Here is a 22,205-nt window from a genome sequence, read left to right as displayed (position 1 = left end):
AATAAAGATTATACAAAACACGTGTGTGACACCCTTTACCAATTCCTAATGTTCTTTGTTTTCACATGTGCCGTCAATCACTTGACACTAACATGAATGTTATTCTTAAGGGTCTCTCACACTAATAAATTCATTTATTATTATGTATGAAAATGATGAAAACATTTTTTTTGCGAATTTAACTTAACCCTGATAATGAACCTAGCTACGTGTCGAATTTAACGGAAAACAAAAAAAACGCGGTGTATATACAATATACTTCGATTACTTCGGGTTAGGACTATAAATGTGGCTTTCCATTAAAAAGGGACCTTGTGCATCAAGTGCAATAGGTCCTTCTATCGAATAATAGGTAAAATATTGAAAGCTGGGTCGCTCTGTGTGAACCTGGCTAATATAATTAGGCATCATTATCACACATCACATAGAGCTAAATATTTTGCGCGAAGCTATAAAAACTTAAGGTGTAATTCCTAAAATACCTTCTTGCATTATTAAATGTATAACAAAAGGCGGTATAAATACCTACAAACTTTGATAATGAAATGAATAACAGTTTTCAGACTAGACTTATACCCTTAACCATTTCCGATCTAATTATTTACGTCCAGCATATGTTCCAATATGTGCTCCATCGCCATTGGGTTGTCCTCAGGAATCTTGAACAAAGAAACATATTATAAGTTATAATATCCATGATATTGAAAAACTTACCGAGTCAAATTTGTAGATTTTTTATATAATAAATAATAATTTAATATCGTAGAATAAGTCTTGTCGCTAGGACGCATAGTTTCAGAGATAAAAGCAGAAAACCGAAAAATGGGACCTTTAAACCCCTCCCTCCCCCAGCTCAAGGGCTATGGCCAGGGACTTTTGATATGTTTATCTCCTAACTAGTCCCAACAAAGTTACAGGGTCAAAAATTGTGTTTATAATTACCCAATGGCCAGCTCCGAAGACGGACCAGAAGCTCAGCTGTCCGAATTGTTTATAGAACCCGTTCCTGAACCCTCGGATCGGCTGTCTCTTGGCTTCCTTAAACTCTTGAGCGCCGGGCCACTCCAGCTTGTGGACCCAGTTTGATGCACCTGTAAATAAATTAAACATTGCACTTCTTCTCTTTATGCAAACCGCTGTAACGATTTTTATAATACAAAGTACCTACACCGGTATTAGCTTATAACACATTTCATAAATGTCGGTTTATGTTTATAAACTAACCATTTTGACTATTAGCCTAAGCAAAAGTATCAGCTTACCAGCTAATGGTGTTACTACATCCAAGTTTCCATTGTAAACGGCTATCTTTAGCTTCGTATTATTTAATAGCATTTCTACTGAAATAAATAATAATTCAGTCATTATTTGTGGTAAAACACACATATAGGAAAATGAAACAATTTCTCAAAATGTTTCTTACAGAATTTTGTAGACGGCACGAAAAAGTTCTTATAAAGCGTTGTAAATACTCTTTCCGAGTGGTAGTTCCAGTGCATGCTTTGATTCACCACGTGGGACAGCATCGGCTTTACATATTTATTCACTTTCACAGCCAACCTGTCTAAGGCAGGGTATGGACTGACTTGATTGATATTATTCATGTTTATGTCCATTGCTCCTTCTCTATGAAACATGACAAATAGTATGGAATCCAGTCTCAACGCTTTCATGAATTCGCTTTGGTCTATAAATATACTCATGTCCTTCACAATATCTTTGGCGCGTAAATATGTGTTCTGGTCGATGACACCCTGTATAAAGGAATACCTAATATTTTATTTAAAACTAATGTCGAAAGTTTAGGTACTGTTTGCTTAAAATAAACATTTTAAAATTCAAACGCTAATCGTTTAGTATTCAAGACTTTAATCGTTCGTAATAGTTTAAGCGTGGTATTTTGTTGACTTTCTAAAGTAATGACTTACCATAAGGTACAAGAAATCCGGTTGGACCAAGGTACTTTCCCTTGGAGATACCCATCCGCTTCCAATACCTATGCCTTTGAAGTTCATTTTGAGACGCTTCTTTTCTACTGCCTGGAATTACATATTCAGAATATTTTATCGCACGTATACTCGTAACTTACATGATGATTTTCTAAAATAGAGGTATTATACTTTATGGCCGCTGTACACACATGGCCAACAGTTCCACCAACCCCTTGGCCATGTGTGTAGAGGGCTACTTGGCCGTAAGTTGGCAGTTGGCGCTTGCGCTTGCCGGCCAACCGATTCGTGTCGGTTTTTTGTCCACACATCAAAGGATCTTGGCGCCAATGGCCAACTGCGTTTACACGTTGGCGCTTCATTCAGTTGGTCGTCAGCCGTCAGAGAGGACAGTAGTGATATATTTACGAAAATAATAAGTTTATCTATGCCAATAATAGTGTAGATTTTAGGAAATAAAATAACCTTGCAAATGTTTAATGTATTTCCTAAAAAAGATAAATGTTCTTATCAGAATATTCAAAAAATTGTTAATATTGCAAATAATTTAATTTTACTACGGGGTTATTATTTTTGAATATTTTTTTTCTGACAACGTCTATGACCAAGAATTTCCTAGATTTTTTCATTCCACGTCCATCTTTCATGAAGAGCCAATACCAAGTGATTGGTTCGCCAATGTGTAAACAGCGGCTCTTATCTTGGCCAAGGGGTTTCACAAAGGGCTGGTGGAACCGTTGGCCATGTGTGTACAGGGGCCATTACAAAAATACTATTGATTTAAGAAGTTACGATAACGCTATGTATTTGGTATCAGGTAAAGGGATTCGTACCGTGTGCAGATAATATCCCAACCTCGGACTCAACTTGCCTCCATAACTCTGTCCAAACAGATATGTTGGAGTTTTTCGGAAAGCTTTATGCTTCTTGAAAAACGCCTTGATTACTTTCGATAGGTCCATTGCTGTAAACAATATATTTTAAATGTTATATACAGATAGCGAATAGATAGACTAATAATCTAACGCCGTGGCTTGCGTGGGTGACGGTCGTGCGATGGTCGCGCGACGGCAATGCGACGCATACGAAATCAAACCTTATCGATATGAAAGTGTGAGACGCGACGGCGACCGTCGCCCACGCAAGACACGGCGTAACGTTTGTAGAGTGTTATTCTTTTAATTACTCACTAAACAAAAATTAAAAAAATTCTCAGTTTATCACGCTAGCATGACAGGTTTTGCGTTGAAAAAGCGGAAGCACATTCTAGTCAAAACAGTCCTAAAGTTATACATAAATAATTACGGAAATGTACTGTTTGTACCTCTTCTCTACAACATATTAAACGTAAAACACTCGTAATTTATGTTAAGTATGTCGGTGTTTTTACACGCAATTTATCAATGAGATAATTTACACAAATCTCTGTTTAATTTTTATTACCCATTCTTGTTTCTCTAAATCACAGAATTTTTGTACCTTTATCTACTTACCCCCTTTCCCATAAACTTTCACTAAAATTATCAAGCCGATAAAGTTCATTTGTCCCTTTCTAACACACCAATAAGTCGGAAAGGGACAAACGAACTTTATCGACTTGATAATTTTATGAAATAAAACTATGGAAACGGATTAAATTGCGTATAATGAATTTAAAATTCATCCCGACGTTTCGAACTCTTTACAGCGTTCGTGGTCAACGGGTGACTGACTAATTTTAGTGTACGTTTATGAATAAGGGGGTTAGAAATTATATATACCTACCAGTTGATGAAGGAATTATGTAAAAGTTCATAAATTTATATATTCATATACGTATACATGTAATAATTACCCATTTCTCTATCGGTGTTCACAAGCAAGGAGTCATTGGTAGCGTAACTGAACCCCGTTCCAACGGGATGGTCTATCAACAACACATTTCTTCCATTAACCTGAAACATTTGTCGTTTTGTTGCTTTTAATCTGATCTTTAGTTGCTTGAGATTTAATTTAGGTTCCTTAATTTTTCTTAGATATTTTTCACATAGATATAGGTAGGTAGTTATGTTATTAGGTCAGAGTTGTCCTAACATATTTATTGAGACTACTTGTCTTAGGTATGTTTGGGAAACAAGAACAAACATACAGAAATGTAATTGTTGGTTCACATCTATGTCCTAAATAAGTGTTTTGATATGGTATAAATTAAATTGATTTACTGTTTCACGTTATTCTTACCCACGTATGATTCCTTGGCTGCATTTCCATATCTAACGGCCCAAACTCCGCGAAATTGCCAATACCCGTGGCAGCCAGGCCCGGCCCGCCTTGCACCCATATTATAAGGGGCTTCCGATACGCGCCGGCGGGCGTGCCGTCTGCGTAGTACAACCAGTAGAATAGGAAGGCCCCTGGGCGCGCTTGGACATAGCTTTGGAAACTCTTCCAAGGTCTAGTTCGCAATGATTCCAGATATGGATTGTATTCCGTTGGTACCACTGTAACGGATAATGGTTGGGGTCATGCGTCGCAAGTTATGAGGATGTTTAGTGGTTTGGTACTCAGGTTTGAAACTTTGAGGAAAAGTTTCAAACATTTTCAACACTTAGGTAACGTATATTATGATTAAACTAATAAGTGATAAAATTATCCAACTTGTGTGTTAAACTGCGAAGTCATTATTCACTTACCTAATTTCAAGTAAACTTGCTACTAATTAGTTATATGAACCACTATTGTTTTTCCTTTTAGATTCTAAGATTATTCATTATTATATACACGGTGTTTCCGGTATTTTTTTTTATTTTTTAAACTCATCTAGAGTATTCATCTTTTAATCTGAATAATAATACTTAACTTAGTTTATAGGTTCATTTCTCCTCCAGGGGATAATCATTTGCCTAGTGTTGAGATCAGTATAGTTTAAATGTATCCATGAAAATATCTTTTCACAAATAAACGTAATTTTTTGATTAGTTTTGTCAAGGGGCGAATGTTATATTTAGTTTATAGGTTCATTTCTCCTCCAGGGGATAATCATTTGCCTAGTGTTGAGATCAGTATAGTTTAAATGTATCAGAAAATATCTTTTCACAAATAAACGTAATTTTTTGACAATATGTTATATTTTGCAGAGCACACCAGCCACTATAATTAAAATTAATAGTGAAAACTGTAGTTTCATAACAATTGTTTTTACTGAAGCAATTAGGTCCATATTCGATCGAATAAACTTACAAATTCAATCTGTATTGATACAACAAAAAAATTACCTCCATCGAGAGCCAAGGTGAAAATAACAAGCGCTGGTAACCACAACATTGTATTTATTTTAATCATTGAATTAACTTCACATTGACGAAAAACACAATAGCACAGACACTGGTGTAAAACACATGCGAACTTTTGAGCCGCTCAAAAGCGTTTACAGTCAGCAGCCACCACTCGCGGTGACATCACATTCACACTTATATTTAATGAATTAATGAGGTAAATGAACATGAAAATTCACAAACACCATTACTAGTCTCCATTAAAACGATGTTTGTCACGCGCTCCCCATTAGAGATACGAGTATGTGGGATGATATCCGAGACGCTGGATTAGCTGTACCTACTACCTAACCCACGGCGAGCTCGGGTACAGCGAGTATGTCCTTATACCTACTGCGTTTACACCTTAATCAAGATTAATATTGAAAACGATCGTCATTTAGGACTGACACGCTCAGTTCCTGCTCGTCTTAGCATCAAGCAAATGACGTGTAATGTGAAAGGTTAAGTGTTGGTATTTCTGCTAGAATACAACAACGAAAGGTCACCCACGAGCGTTTCGGCTCTACAACAATTACATTACTTAACTACGCGAAATAAATAAGAATATGCAACTAAGTCATCTAAATAGTAGTAGATCGATAAATGAGCCGAGTATTCCGTCGTTGTTGAACATTCTTGGTCTGTGTGTGGCTGGCCTGGTGAAGGTCGGGTCTGGGGTAGGTCGCGGTGGGTACCGCGTTTGGTGGTGAAGCCTCTTGGTGGTGGTGTAGTCCGGCCTGGTGGTGGCATGCACGGGACGGTGCCCTACCACGTGCCCCAGCGGACCTCCTACGATGTCCGGACGATATGTCGAATGATTCTCGAGAGCACCTTCGTGTACGGGTTTCACGTAGTCTGAAATCATGAGGATTTCATTTCAGAACTGGTTAAGCTTTTGCAGCTAAAACCTAATTAATGTAGATTTACGCGCTAGTTAAATGTAAGTAGAGATTCAACGTACCTACATATGTATAACTACATACATAAATAGATATTTGTATAATGAAACAGAAAACATCTACCTACTCAAGGTGTGTTCGAGTTCACAGTACATTACAAGGACAAAACAATAAAAAATCCTGAAAAACTTGAATAACTACTGATTGTTAAAGCCAATATAAATAGGTCTGAAGTGGATATATTATTTAACCGTTAAAATTAAAAGCAAAAGACATATTTTGTCGGATACCATAAATACGTGATGTTCTACAGAAAAGGTACCCTGGCGGTCGGCGCTTACGTCGCATAGCACCGCATCATCAGTATTGCAGCGTCATTAATAATTGCGTAAACGCCAACTTCGTAAAGGTACCTTTACCCGGGAGACGTCACATAATTATTAATATATGTAGATATAAACATAAACAAATACCCTAATAAGAAATTCTTGCCGTTCTATTTGCAAGCTGCTGCCGTAAGTAGAGTAACGAGTTTTGCCTTTCAAGGACTGCCTTGAGTGGGCCTGGTCCCTTCGAGGTATTCTAATCTTTGTTTATTAGCCTAGTGAACTCATAACATAACTCATTGCCTTACTTACAACACTAGCACGACAAAGTAGGATACTCGACTTACTTCAATGTTTCTTTGTAATTTTAGAACCAAATATAAATGTAAGTGTTTACGCGATTAAGTCCCGTTTTGTTCTAAAATTATGAGTGCAAATCGTGTTAGTCTAAATCAATATATGTTTCTTTGTCTTAATAACATCTATGTTGGGCACTTGTTAAATAGTTTTATTGAAATATTAAATACGTAATTTAATAGAACAGTAAGCCTTGAGTGGACCCGGCTATTAAGATGCTATGAGACATATTTTTGAGTAAGATGTGTACTGTACACCCATATATTTACACATGACTGTACTACTACTATTCTAAAAAAACGCACCTGATGGTTCTTGTTGAACCGGCGGCCGGTAATGGTTGTTGCTGAAATATCCGCCCGACCAGTACGGGGGCGCGGCCGAGGGCTTGTACGTCGGGCGTGGCGGCGGAGTACTCGACACCTGGCCAGGTCGGAATAGACCCCCGAAGAAGAAGCGGTTGTTGTAGTTGTACGGCTGATTGACTTGATATGTGTACGGCTGGTTGACTGCAAAGTATCAAATAAGAACGTGTATTTCACTATTTGTTTCGTAGAAATATCGAATACATGTACTGGGTCTTGCAGTGCGACGCCTTACGGCCCGGCCACGACATTGCTCTAAGCGCGACAGCGGTGAGCGGGAGCCATACGTGCGAATGAAAAGTCCCATCGCTGTGTCTCGCTCCAATGTATGGCCGCCGCTCACCGCTGCCGCGCTTAGACCAATGTCGTGGCCGGGACGTTATACATATCCTGAGTACTCGTGGCCTGCCCAGGCCTATTAAATAGACCCCCGAAAAAGAATCGATTGTTGGGTTGTATTGTACCTACCCTTGATGTGTGTACGGCGGATTGACTGCAAAGTATCAAATAAGAACTTGTATTTCGCAGTAATATCGATTACATGTACTGGGTCATGCTACGCTTTATACATATTTATAGCCTTATAACGTAAAACGTACGTCTCGCAAAAAACTTTCGCACTGAATATGCTAAAGGGATGGTTTTGCAAACTTTGGGCAGTTATGTAATGTCGTACAAATATTATGTGCAGATGAAAGTCAATACGCAGAACGGACCTCTATTTATGATGGTTATAATCACGTTATCGTTACCTAAATATACAGGGTGTTTCAATAAACGTAATACAAAATATGTTTTTTAAACTCTTCTTCCTATTGCTAAAACACTATGTTAAGTCGCGTGTTGTTAAACTAGTTAATGATCATTAATATCACTCTTCCTGTTATTTTGGTCACAACATGGTTACCCACCCTACCTAGGTTGTTAAGGTGGCTCGCTTTCCATACAAAAAACTAAGTCTAAATCAGGCCTTATTCCTCCAACACTATTTTCTATAAAATATTAAAAACGAAACCATACATCTCGCCTGTCGAAAAGTTATCACTGTTATCCGACCTCATATAGAGCCAAGCTTTTAACTCTTTAGTTACAAACTGTGCACTTTAGTCAAAATATACAGGTTGTCTGCTTCGCTACCAACACATGAAAAAAAAAAGCCAGAAAAATCCTTTCAGGCAGAGAGAAAGCGATAATTCTAAAGGCAACATAAGTGATATTATTTTCCACAAAATAGGCATAACACTTACGAGAACTCAAGTCCGTCTCGTCATAATCCTCGATGTCGCCACAGTCGTCGGGGTCATCTTCCTGCGGCCGCTCCTGCAGCCCGCTCTGGTCGAGCTGCGCCCCGCCCGGCCCGCCTGGGCTCAGCAAGTCGTAGAACGCTCCGAGCGTTCGGGCGCCGCCGGTTCCGTACTGCCCCACATATGGAGACCTTTTGTGAGGGGCTATTTTATTGGTCGGACATCGCACCGGCTTCACTGTCACCCCTTGTAATGGCGCGAAGGAAATTAAAACCTGCAAATAAGGAAGTTTTTCTTATTTTAATTTTGCTTTGATTTTCAGTACACTAATAGGGTATTCCGGGGAATCTATTGGGACCAGTTTGGATTTGACACGGCTGCTGTTGGGTTTACCGAACGGCGACTGGTAGGTACCTAAATAAGTTAATCAAATCAAGCTAGAGATAGAGCTGCATTAGATATATTTAATATTTATAATTCCGAAAAGCTAGTTCCAGTCCAGAGTTGAAGGAGGGCTACGGATACACGACACTTGTATTGTTAATTATTAAAATAATTCATAAATTCACATTCTTATTTTTGCATACAAAACACAACCTTCAAAGCAAAAATCCGTTTTTGCTTCAAGGGCAGCAAAACAACCGCACTTTACCACATAGATAAGTACCCAGGTATCCCTATATACTTATACTGACCAAAATCACATGGAGGCTAGATACTTTCGCTTCTAACGACATGTTTTGGTTTAAAAGTTATTATAGAAAAATAACACTTCGCTTCGACGCCCGCCGGTGGTCTGATCGCCGAGCGGCAGTCCGCATTACCGTTCCTTGGGCTCCCACGCGCGTGGAGCGAATGTGTAAATCCTTGGGCAACGACCGCTCCTTTTATGCTAAATCATAAATTGCTATCACACTAAAATTGCGAATACAGGTCAAACGATGTCAACATGGTTTTGTTTTGCAGAATTACTTTTTATGGGAATATAATTACATCTCTAATTACTCTAAATTCGAGCATTAAACTTAATACTTAACTTAACCTGAACATTGTAGGTATTGACTGCACGATATTCTGAAAGATCTGTATTATGACTAAACTCCACTCTGTCCATCTATCTGTCTGTCTGTCAATTACTAAATATCTCGAGAACTACTTATGCTATCGCTTTGAAATTTATAATACTTATGAACATCGTTAACCTCTACAGATTGAAAGTTTTTTTTTTCATTTCCTAATATTAATTATAGAAAATAGCCAATAAAGGGAGGCAAACTGAAAATGTCAAGTTACTAACTAGGTCAAGTGGGGTATCGTTAGAAAGAGCTCAAAACAATTTTTTATATATTTTTTGTTGTGTATTTTTGAGGGAAAATGTAAAAAAAAATACCGTGCCTCCCCCTTTATCTCCGAAGACCTCCGAAGTTTACCAACGAAAATTTATAACATAATTATTTTTAAAATCGGGACTTAATTCGCGTATCCTCCGAGACCACGGGGACAACGCCGTCCCTGAAACGTTGGAGGTCAGTTTAATGGCCGCTGTACACATATGGCCAACGGTTCCACCAACCCCCTTGGCCAAGCGTGTAGAGGGCTAGTTGGCCGTAAGTTGGCAGTTGGCGCTTGCGCTTGCCGGCCAACCGATTGGTGTCGGTTTTTTGTCCACACATCAAAGGATCTTGGCGCCAATGGCCAACTGCGTTTACACGTTGGCGCTTCATTCCAGTTGGTCGTCAGCCGTCAGAGAGGACAGTAGTAAAATATTTACGAAAATAATAAGTTTATCTATGCCAATAATAGTGTAGATTTTAGGAAATAAAATAACCTTGCAAATGTTTATTGTATTTCCTAAAAAAGATAAATGTTCTTATCAGAATATTCAAAAAATTGTTAATATTTCAAATAATTTAATTTTACTACGGGGTTATTATTTTTTAATCAAATTTTTCTGACAACGTCTATGACCTAGAATTTCCTAGACTTTTCCATTCCACGTCCATCTTTCATGAAGAGCCAATGCCAAGTGATTGGTTCGCCAATGTGTAAACAGCGGCTCTTATCTTGGCCAAGGGGTTTCACAAAGGGTTGGTGGAACCGTTGGCCATATGTGTACAGCGGCCATAATATGTAGTCATACTCATACGCGATTAAGTCCCGATTTTAAAAATAATTATGTGTAATAATCGTGAAAGTTTAAATCAGTGAAAATTTATATTTTTTTTACCAAACATGCATTGAACACAAATCTAGAAAACTTTTTTCTTAAATTTATAAAAAATATTTCAGATTTACATTTTCAATTTCACCACCCTTGCACATTGAACTACTATGTACTACCCTTGCACTGTTTATTGTATCAGCGTCATACTTCCGTGGTATCAGCAATTTTTACAGAATTAGGGTGCGCGCCCACGGGCAACACAGTTGCTCGGCGACTTACGTATTTGTATGAAATTGAAAAGTTGCGTCGCTTCGTGAGCGCACTTTCATACTAGCCCATGGTCGCGACAAAAGCGCGCCACCTCTAACAATGAAAATACCTGATTTCAAATAGAGTACTAATGGTTAAAATCAAAAAGGGTAAAAGTCATCTTCCATAGGTACTTTAAGCTCGCGTACATTAAGTTTACTTAATTTGCCGATGGATGTCGCTGTACGTTGAACTGGACGCTCATTTCCTACATCGCGTTTTTAACCCCCTACTCAAAAACGACGGGGTGTTATAAGTTTGACGTGTCTGTCTGTTTGTGTGTGTGTCTGTCTGTGACATCGTAGCTCCCGAACTTATGAACCGATTTAAATTTAGTTTTTTTTTTTTAAAGCTGAATTAGTAGGGAGTGTTCTTAGCCATGTTTCTTGAAAATCGGTCCACTATGTCGCGGTAGGGGGTTTATTCAAAATTTTACTTTTTAATCTTGACAACAATCATTAACAAGTCACGAGACGACTCACTTCAAAAGGGACAATTTTGTACGGTTCCCTTACAAAAATAAACCCTATTGGAAAGACAGTCCTCAAACTTAAGAAACATATTGCAACCTGCTCCTCATTAGTAGTCATAACTTGACACACTTGCAGACATCCATTTAGGTCCTTTCTCCGCGGTTAGATCAGATTCATTTACAATCATGGCAGGTCCGTTTCTACGTAAGGATCATCAAGGTCTACAACAGATGGGCTGAGTCAACGTGCTGTTAATCAGTAAGCATTAACAGTTGCCTAACGCCTCTTAGCAAATGCCAAGTCGAAAGGTAAAAGGTACCTAGTGAAAGTTTTCAATTATAATATTTATAACACTTACGAAACCCTTCATAGTGCAATACCTACTTAGCTACCTTAATAGGCAGTCTCTCATTACTCATTAGCAGGGCTCGTAATTTTCATGCCGATGACATCAATTTAACGTCACGCTGCATATAGAATGATTCAAATAGGTAATTATATTGTAATAATTAATCATTATTCATCAATCAATTTAATCATGTACAAATGACTTTTAAAACAAGCTACTCATACGTAGAATAATTAATACCTACTTGATACGTGAAATGAAAAGGAAACCATTTGTTCTGTTTTTATAATTTATTGAAATATGGTAACAAAACTATTGAATAAAAGGTATGTATAAAGAATAAACAAGTAATTTAATTTATTTTTCACGTATCAAGTAGGTATTAATTATTTCACGTATGAATTAGATTAGTATTGCAGTCAAGATTAAACTGATTGATGAATAATGATTAATTTTTAAATAAAATTCTTGAATCATCCTATATGCAGCGTGACGTCAAATTGATATCATCGGCATGAAAGTTACGGACCCTGCTCATTAGTCTCTCGTTGATTTCAAAAATTTCGCGCCTTTTTTAGTGACCGGTTAGGTGTGTTTCAGAATAATACTAACTTTGCTATGTTACTATCACTATGGAAAGGATAGAAAGTAACAAAGAGTGAAGGATGTTATTTTCACGTTTGCGAAAGGCAAAGGATAATTCATTATAAAGTAGCTAAGGCACGGCCGCGTCGTCCACACGAGTGAGAGCAAGAAAAGAATAATTCTATCTCGCTCCCACTTACAGGATGACCTTTACTTGGTGCGGTACGGCCCATACCTTAAACAAAAGATACTATAGACTAGACAGCCAAATAATAATACCACTACCGAACGAGATGGTCACATACAAATTATAATAAGAGTGACAGAGAGCAAAATGTTATTGTTTGTCTTTGTCATAGTTTCACTTTTCCGCCGCTGCCACAAACGAGTTTGTGGCAAATAATAACCCTTAACCGCATATTGTTCCACATTTGGCCGTTATAAATTCTACTCTACTGACAACTGTTATAGTTCAAATTTGAACAAATATTGTATACGTCACAGTATGCGGTAAGGGATATGTACGTGACGTCAAGCTTATTATCCGCCCAGATTACGTAGGTTGTTTATGGTAAACTGTCAGCCATTTTTAAAGTACTTCTTAATTTCGCTCCATTATTCTATATCTGTCCCTTACGGGTGTACGCTTACGTCAAATCTATAGTATTCTTCATCTGAGGCCCATAGGGCCCTCCCACATAAGCCCTTTATATTGAAACATTTTTTGTCGTGTCAACACTGCATTAAACGTCAACGTCAAAGTTGTCAAATTCCAAAATCAATCAATTCTGTCCTACTTTTGTGTTCAATGCCTTGTATTTTCCGCGCGATTGATTAAATAAAATCTTAAATTTATGAACGTACAATGGCGAAACAGCAGGGTAAAGTTTACTTAGGGTACGAAGAAGAGGCAGTGGGTGAAAAAAACCAAACCTTATTAAATTACACAGTAAATAAAATTGGTGGATTTCCCGTAAGTGGCAATATGTTTTTTTAGAATATTGAAATAGGTTAACAAATCATGATAATAAGATAATTGTTTCCTCCAGGATTGGCCGCCTCTCGAGAACGTACAATTTCCTTCCAAGTGTCAATTATGTGGATTGCACAGAATATTAATCGTCCAATGCTATGCTCCTCTTGAAAATTCAGTTTATCATCGCACTTTATATCTTTTCGCCTGTATCAATCCTAATTGCTGGATTCAATCAGAGAGGTAAACAATGAAATAGCATTGATATTAAAAAGCTAATTCAAGATGTTTAGAGGCTTATATTTTATTACAAGCTGTATTTCTAAACTATTTTCAGTTGGGTTTGCGTTCGGAGCCAATACCAAGATAACTCCATTAAACAGTCAAGTACAATAGTGAACTTGCCTTCAGTTGAGACTAATCTCAGTTGGTGCACGGGCGCTGATGAATGGGATGAGAATGACAATGGGGACACCGCTAATGGGAATTTTATGAATGTGGATAATGCTCCTAGTCCTAATAATGGCATGCACAGGTAAAATTTAAATAAAATATTTTTTATTTAGGAATTATTCTCTAAAAAAGAGAAATGAATTGAATGTTTTTGTGTTTCTCAATCAAACATGAACCACAAATAAGTTTTAATAAGCACAGCAGTTTTAATAAGTGCAGCTATCCCCTCCACATTTCAGTGCTAAAGTTACATACTGCTACTTGTACTGTATTAGAACAAATATGACTTTTTAGAAGAGGTTTCTTTTGGTGCCATATAAGATACAGGGAAATTGTTTTTGACACAAAGTGTTTTACACATAAGTGACTTTTCTAAAAACTGTTAATGTTTCAACCAGAAATTCTGATGAAGATGAAGAAAGCAACTCCTTAGAAGTGGAAACTGTGGAGCAAGCGCTTGGCAACCTACATGTGTTTGATGCACACAATGCTAACATGTCTCCAGTGCAAGGTAAGTTGTTTAGAAACATTTATATCGTAATTTGTAGCAACACTGTACATCAATCTCAAAATTAAAGCACCATTTAGTACTTTTTTTCTTCAACTTCTACATAATATTGCTTTTTTTTTCTGTTATGCATCAACAATCCATTGACTTACTTTTGACTTAAAGTCCTATATCCCCTAGGTGGGGCAGAGGGCGTCCACAGTGCGCCGCCACCTCAATCGGTCTTGAGCTTCGTGCTTCAATTCAATCAACAATCCATTACCCAACTGGAACTTGTCTCTGGCTATAAGCCGTTAATTGAGATGATTTTGTACATACAGTCCCAATATTTGTTGAAGGACAACATTTTACTAATAATACAGAACCACCACAATACCATACCAACCTCATCATGGGGTCACCAAAGGTCAATCCAATATCCTTCAGGGAAATATCATGACATGATTATATTCCTTAAAAAATATTTTATTTCTTTTGTATCAGGAGCTGTGGGGGCTATAGGAGTGCCAGTGGCCGCAGCTGAGCTGGAGGGAGGCGATGAGCCGGGCCTCGTCACAGTGGACACACCCACTGCTGCCTCCAGCGATATAGAGGCACTCCTGCACCAGGTATTATGTTTGTTGTAGGAGCTGCTGAACCAACAATATGCTCTTCATTGGTTCATGCAGTGGGTGGATAGATATATGAATACTCTTTATTGATTCACCTCATAAAAGATAGAGCTGAACTGTGGATCAGTGACATCAAGTTAAACTTTGTTTTTTGTTACATTTAGAATCTTGAAAACGGTCAACGGCGGATCTTAAAATATTGAGCCGCTATTTACTTAAGATAAAAATGAATAAAAACACTGAAACATAACTTTTTTCATGCTGAAAAATTTATTAATGTAATAGCCATGCCTTTTGCACGAAATACAGCTTTACATGATAATATGACATGGTCACTAGTAAATTTGCCATCAGCTGAACTATTATTTAATCTCTATTGTAGAAGAAGAAAAACATAAACTTAGGGCCAGTTGCATCAACTACATTTGACAGACACATCATCGTCACGCAGTAGATGTCTATGGAACTTCCCATACAATAAAATTTAACGAACGCTTTAACGGTGACAGACGGTTTGATGCAACCGGCCCTAAGTATAAAAGGCGGACAAATGCCGTATTGCCAATGCAAATGAAGTACTTTTTCATTAAGAACCCATAGTCAATTATTAATATTATTATGCGTTATATTTTGGCCCAACAGTAATGAATATTTGATTGCAAACCAATAAAACACCTCATGATAATGTAAATGCATAATGAGTGTGAAAATACTCATTACGCTTCATTACTCATTTAAACAAAATGATTACAGACAGCCGAGTTACCGCAGAACGTACGAAGCCGGCTGATGTGCGCTCCGATGCAATTCGTGCCCAAATACATTTACGTTGAAGAAGAGTGGCACAAGGCGGCTAGCCAAGACGACAGGGTGACAGAATTGCTCAACAAATATAAGAAAGAAAACGGTAATTCGAGATAATATACTTATCAACGGTACATTATTTTACATGTTTATTTACTAGAGTTGTGGCTTGTTCATATTCCTACTGTTCAGAGTAAGTACTACTGTTCAAAATTAACACAGTCAGTGTCAAAGCGTACGTAGCCGATTACATGGGGTTAGGTAAAGGGGTATATATAACAATAAGCACCTAAAATAAAATAAAAAAGCCTTTTATTCTAATGGCACTTATAAGCACCTATGGACAGATATCGATATCGAGCCAATGCCACTAATATAGTACGTTCTGCAACGTGGGGGGAAAGTTAAATATTCTTAACAAGAGTATGTTAAATCACGACGGCTTGCCGGAACGATTTAAACACTCGAGTTTGCAATATTCTTGTGCCCCGAGTTACACACAATGTTTTTCATGACGCAATGTAAAACATATGTCAAAAAATAAATAAAAGGTTAAATACGGTACTGAAAAGTTCATAACTGCCTACGGAGAACGATTCTTCTATAACTCCCGCTCCGCCTGCGTGCAATAGCACATTTAGTGTGCGAGTTTGATAAAAAATGTGTTAATTCTCTGCTACTTATGATTTTTGAAATATGTTTCAATCAGAACTAGAGGTATGCGCCGGCGGCGGCGGCGGCGGGCCGGACGAGGAGCAGTACGAGGAGACGGCGCCGCTGCACGGCGACCGCCTCTTCCACGCCTTCCTGTCGCGGCTCCGGAAGAACCCGGGACAGATCTTAAGGTACTTTCTATGTAAAATCAAAATCATTGATTAATGAAGTTGAAAATCAAGTTTAGGTTGGCGTTTTGTAACGGCTGCGTTTTCTCAGTAGTGAGTCTTTTTTTTTTCGAGGCCAGCTGAGATGTTGTAACTATTATAAGCAGTGATTGTACTGATTGTGGTCAACTAGGCTCTAACTTATTTAAGAAAGAAAAATATATAGATTTGGTCCTTAAACTCGGCTCGCTCCTACTAGGCTGGACTACAAAATCATCGATCAATTTTTTTAGGAGCCGTTTACGACAAGTTATAGACACATATCGTGTAAATGTAATAAATCGTCACTACTTTTAAAAAAACTTGTATCTTCGTCTGTCAATGAAAAGAAAATTGTAGTATGTATGGAATGCATATAGACTTACTGCGTTTTAACTTTTAGGAGCAGCGTGAGATACGAGATTTTTTCAAAGTAGTGACGATATACCTGTTTGCCACCGACGTGGTATAAAAAATAGTTTTATACAAATATTGAAAAGCTGTCAAGAACGACTCTCACGTATTCCAACACTCTTTGGGGTTTCAGGTACTCCCGGCTGGAGGCGCCGCTGCTGGGCGCGCCGCTGCCGCGGGCCGCGGGCGGCAGCCGCTCGCCGGAGTCGCCCGGCGCGCCCGCCGCCTGCGCGCGCTGCGGCGACCGCCTCATCTGCGAACTCCAACTGGTCCCCGAGTTCGCCGCCACCCTCTCGCTCCCGCCCGTAGGCCTCGCGTCGCCCCCTCCCGCTCTCTCGCACCTGCACTTCCTGTCCGTGTTCGTGTTCACGTGCGCTCAGAGCTGCTGGCAGCCGGGCGACGCGCTCGTGCCCGAGACCGTCGTCTTCCAGCCCGAAGTCGTTTAAGCGGTGCCGAGCGGCCGCGAAATGTGTCAGTAGTACAGTACAGCGATACCCTGATGGCTGTCATTTTATTCTGTAGGTGTAGAGAATCGCCAAACTTATTATAGCATGAAGTTTTATTCTGATTAGTGTTAAACGGCGGACAAATTCGAACACTAAAAATAAAAAAGTATATAAAGCCTTTTGTCGAATAGCCTTAACTACTATCCTACTGTCACGTTTCCTTGGCTTCGCACATATAGGTGGCTTAATCAAAAGTAAAGATGCCAAACTTGCCTTTAAGGATGTAAAAGAAAAGAGATGGAATGTTAAATGTTAAAATCAGTTAATCGAACGTTATAACTAAATGAATGTTTAAAGGAAACGACCACGCGTGTCCATTATTAAATAAATAATGATATAAAAGCAGTGATTTAACAATACTAGTCTTCAATTACGAATATAGAAAGCATTTTACGTCTCACAGAAATTTAGAATAATAATGTTGCCATTCCTATAATGTTCTAATTCTAATCGATAGGAATACCATAAAAATAGTCCAACAAATAGTCAATAACATGTTTTCGTCCATACAACAGTTGTATGCATTCTGGTAAAGTGCATTTAGTGTCAAGTGTTACTTCGATGTACTCCAGTAGAATTAAGTGGTCTTTAATCTCTAAGTTACATATAACTAGAGATATTCATTTCTTTAAGCTATTTATTTTATTTCTTAAGTGTGTGTGATATGAAATCTTATTTATAATTATGTGAAGTGAATGTAAACATTCATCTGTGATATATTTCTCAGTAATCATGCTGTATCATTTATAAGTGTTGTTTCTCTTTTGGCCATCTTTGTGAAGGTAGAACCCCAATCCAAGTATTGTTATTAAGTGGTGTTCTTATTATTCTTATTAACCTATAGGTTAAATGTGTCATCACAGCAAACGCTAGGGTAGATGGTAAGCTATTGTTATCTTACATTGTACTTATGTTCAATATTTGATATACCTATTTTGTGGCTATATATTAAAAATATATGTCTTCGTTTAAGCTGAACTCCTACCTAACTTCACGTTCTCTTATTTCTTTAGATCATAATTTCCTTCTTTAAATAGATGTGCAGTAAAATGTGCAATAAAGATACTTCTATGTTTAATAAATATGTTCATGGAGTCTTACAAAGTGTTTTTATTTATCAAGTTTTACCTTTCGGCTTCATAATAAGCAAAAACTGTTAAAATAAAAATTAGTGAACATTCATTTTAGTTATGACTTAAAATAGTACAGCTTACAGCTACGTGACGATGGAAACTATTCGAAACACAACAAGTCTGGTCTGGCTCTGTCTGAGACCTAGCTACGAAACCCTTACGAAGCGTAAGCCATATTGTGACTTTGGTACAGTCACCGGCATAAATAAGTGATGATTTTTGTACCTTGTCGCTTTAAATCGTTTGACAATTTCGTATGACATTTCAGACACGACGTTAAAGTGACAAGGTACAGAAATCATCACTTGTTTATGCCGGTGACTGTACTTAACCCGGCCATATGGGTCAGCAAAAAAATGCTCACAATTCGTATGTGGATCAATTGGTGTGCGAGAATGGAGTTCTAAGAACTGCCGTAACATAGTAAGAACTATGCTAACTGTAACTATATGGCACACTATACTCAGTCTTGTGTTTTCATTGTAGGCAGTTATGAAATGGAGTTATTGTATACAATAACGTACCTACTTCATTTGTGAGTGTGCACGGGAAAACGTCCCACTTTGTCGATTGCTATAAAGCCGCTTTGTCAAAATTTATTTGCTAATTGCAGCGATGATATTGAAAGTTCGGTCTGTGTAAGTGACGTTTAAAATAACACTTGCACGGTATAAAAATCGCTCATAACTCTACCGCACGGGAAGCATGGTCGCGCGATAAGTGATAAAATAGCAGGTCGTCCCTATCGCACTATTTGTAAGTGCGATAGGGACGGCCTACCATACCATAATTGCCTGCCTGCTTATGTGACTTATGTCTAAGTAATGCACTACAGAAAACTGTATAAGTAATTAGTATATTATAATCTATAAAATTAAACTTCCTTTAGGTCTTTGTAAACTTCTATATTTGCTCCTATTTAAAATTATTAATTTTCTGATGAGTTAGGTTGAATCGAACCCTATCATTTTTTTTTCAAAGTATATCCTTAAGTAAGCAGTCTCGGTGGCCTATACAAACCTGCAATTCCCGAGGTGTTACACAAGCGCGTTGCCGGCTCTAACACCATCGTTGAGCTCTGGCAACCTTACTCACCGACAGGAACACAAAACTATTACCTATTAGCACTTAGTAGGGTCTAGTGCTATTCGGCTATGGTTTTCTGCCAGGGGCCCATTTCTCGAGGCTACAAGTTACAATTTACAAGCGGTAGTCAATGTCTAATATGACATGCTGGAAAAAGACTCTCGCTTGTAACTTGTAACTTTCAGTTTTGAGAGATGGCGCCCAGGTGGAGGGACTTCCCCAGTCGGGGAACTCTACTCAAGATTAGGAAGGACATCCGCTGTGCTGCGCCATACCACACAAAGAGATATAACATTCACAATACCTCTCCTTTAGACGTAGTTTAGGACATACCCGGGTCTAAATAAATAAAATACAATCTATATTAAAAACGCTTCGCATGATTCGCACAATTTTTTTTTATCGAAAAAAATCCCTAAATAAAGATTTTCGTTTCTAATATGCCGCCTTTTTTTACTGACGAGAGTGAGTGCGTTTCACATTATGCGATCCGATATCGGATATCGGACCGATATCCCATACATTTAAGCCGGCATCTTGGATTTTTGCCTTTGAAATCCTTCCAACATCCGATATCGGATCGGATAATGTGAAAGCGCACTGAAGCTAGGAACATACTACGCGGACGTCCGTCGTAAAACGACCGCGACCGCGACCTATCAGTGTGCACGGAACAAAACATCCAGAGAGCCAGATTTCGATCGGACGTCCGTGCGCTCAAGGCCACGTCCGCGTCCGTCGACCGATAGTTTGCACGGTTATGTGTATTTCCATTGTCCAGATTCCCGTCCGCGGTCGATTCACGACGGACGTCCGCGTAGTGTGTTCCTAGCTTGACGAGTTAGGTGCGTTCGATTATGCTATGTTATGAGAGTTGAAAATCTCGAACATTCTATGACAATATAGAATCGCATGAAATAAGACATATTTGGTTGATAAAAATAAGAAATTGATTTTCATCAGCATTCGTTTTATTTTATTACAAAAAAATCACTGGCTCAACATAATAATAAAATCGTGGAAAATGTGCCTCGATATCTAAGGCTCCCCACAGACAGTCTTAAAAATTCATAATCTTAAAAAAAACTTGTATGCAATCTGACAGTTCAAACTGACACTGACAAGACACTGACAGATCTGAACTGTCAGATTGCATACAAGTTTTTTTTAAGATTATGAATTTTTAAGACTGTCTGTGGGGAGCCTAAGAGTAATGAATAATGATATCCGAACGCCCCTTTAAGATTTTTCGAGAAATATTGAGAATATTGCTTGCTACGTAAATAATTAATTTAAATCAAAATCAATATGGAAAATCATATAATCACTGTTTAAAAACTATTTTAAACGACAACTTTTTTTTTATTATGCTCCTTTTCATATTTAATTTTATTTTTTTAATGTTTAGTTGTAAATTAAATACTTTGTAATGGTAACACTATCCATTCTTTTTTTCTTTTAATGAATCGGCGAGGCGGTGATCCAGTGAACGTGCTAAATCGAGTCTTGAAATCGGAAAAATTGTGACCATAGAAACTGAAGTATAATCAATTACTTTACAAATTGACTTATCCATAAAGTGTAATTTGTGAATAATCATGAGCGAAATTGCAACCCCACCTCCCGTTTTATGGGCCCAGCGGAAAGAAGATGTGTTCCTCACGTTTAGCGTCGAATCAAAAGACCCCACTATTAAAATAGAAAAAGATTCGGTATATTTCAAAGGCTTAAATGCACAAGACAATAAGACTCACGAGGTAACTATACCTTTATACGATGCCGTGGTTCCTGAAACTAGCGCTTTCGTAAATAAAGGCAGGTGCATAGAAATGGTTTTGCGCAAAGAAAAGAAGGATGCGTCTTACTGGCCGTCGTTAACGAAGGACAAGAAAAAGCCACACTATCTGAAGATTGACTTTAATAAGTGGAGAGATGAAGATGACGAGGAGGAGGAAGGCGGAGGTGCTATGAACTACGATATAGAAGAAATGCTGCGGTCAATGGGCGGCGGTGGTGGCGGGCTCGGTGGAGCCGGGGACAAGGCCGAGAAACCGTCGTTCGACGACCTGGAGAGCGATTCTGATGACGAAAACCTACCCGATCTGGAATAAACCCACTCGAACAGATACCTATTTAACACCAGTGTTTAACATTTACAGTACATAATGTATATTAAGGTTTTTACGGTTATAATAAAATATTGCCAAAAATGTTGTTAATTTGCATTTAAAATGATTGCTAATTTGGATTTTTTTTATTCTCATACAACTGTGAATACTAATTTTATTATAACCTCTAGCTGACCACACCACTAAGTGTTTCCGTTCCTTTGAATTTATAATACTTTTTAGGGTTCCATACTTCAAAAACGAAAAACGGAAGCCTTATAGGATCACTTGTGCGTCTGTCTGTCACAGGTCACAGCCAATTTTCTCCAAAACTCTGATCTGATTAACTTGATTTTTTTTTAAATAAATCTGAATAAAATTTATGTTTCAAGTCTCGGTTTTCAGGCGGCTAGAGTTTTCTCAAGAAGTGCAC

General features: G+C 38.1%; 4 protein-coding genes across 4 annotated transcripts; 2 read left to right on the top strand and 2 right to left on the bottom strand.

The window, feature by feature from the left end:
- Nucleotides 1-145: 145 nt before the first annotated feature.
- LOC125242328 (retinoid-inducible serine carboxypeptidase-like) lies at nt 146-5,334 on the bottom strand. The gene is made up of 9 exons (XM_048151103.1): nt 5,204-5,334; nt 4,170-4,429; nt 3,784-3,883; nt 2,783-2,913; nt 1,929-2,039; nt 1,424-1,754; nt 1,263-1,340; nt 943-1,091; nt 146-659 (listed from the first exon to the last, which is right to left on the bottom strand). The coding sequence occupies exons 1-9, from the start codon at nt 5,268-5,270 to the stop codon at nt 594-596; spliced, it is 1,293 nt and encodes a 430-aa protein (XP_048007060.1). The 5' UTR covers nt 5,271-5,334; the 3' UTR covers nt 146-593.
- LOC125242329 lies at nt 5,241-9,331 on the bottom strand. Its single transcript, XM_048151105.1, has 4 exons — nt 9,132-9,331; nt 8,440-8,710; nt 7,133-7,336; nt 5,241-6,100 (listed from the first exon to the last, which is right to left on the bottom strand). The coding sequence occupies exons 1-4, from the start codon at nt 9,171-9,173 to the stop codon at nt 5,823-5,825; spliced, it is 795 nt and encodes a 264-aa protein (XP_048007062.1). The 5' UTR covers nt 9,174-9,331; the 3' UTR covers nt 5,241-5,822.
- A 3,699-nt stretch (nt 9,332-13,030) lies between these two features.
- LOC125238115 (programmed cell death protein 2-like) lies at nt 13,031-18,543 on the top strand. The gene is made up of 8 exons (XM_048145405.1): nt 13,031-13,289; nt 13,366-13,532; nt 13,627-13,824; nt 14,141-14,253; nt 14,734-14,858; nt 15,615-15,768; nt 16,375-16,510; nt 17,073-18,543. The coding sequence occupies exons 1-8, from the start codon at nt 13,182-13,184 to the stop codon at nt 17,383-17,385; spliced, it is 1,314 nt and encodes a 437-aa protein (XP_048001362.1). The 5' UTR covers nt 13,031-13,181; the 3' UTR covers nt 17,386-18,543.
- A 2,568-nt stretch (nt 18,544-21,111) lies between these two features.
- LOC125240472 (uncharacterized protein CG16817-like) lies at nt 21,112-21,874 on the top strand. The gene has a single exon (XM_048148368.1). The coding sequence runs from the start codon at nt 21,263-21,265 to the stop codon at nt 21,773-21,775; it is 513 nt and encodes a 170-aa protein (XP_048004325.1). The 5' UTR covers nt 21,112-21,262; the 3' UTR covers nt 21,776-21,874.
- The last annotated feature ends 331 nt before the right edge of the window (nt 21,875-22,205 follow it).

Source organism: Leguminivora glycinivorella, chromosome 2 (assembly GCF_023078275.1).
Source record: "Leguminivora glycinivorella isolate SPB_JAAS2020 chromosome 2, LegGlyc_1.1, whole genome shotgun sequence".
NCBI lineage: Eukaryota > Metazoa > Arthropoda > Insecta > Lepidoptera > Tortricidae > Leguminivora > Leguminivora glycinivorella.
This window is presented reverse-complemented; position numbering and strand designations above follow the sequence as displayed.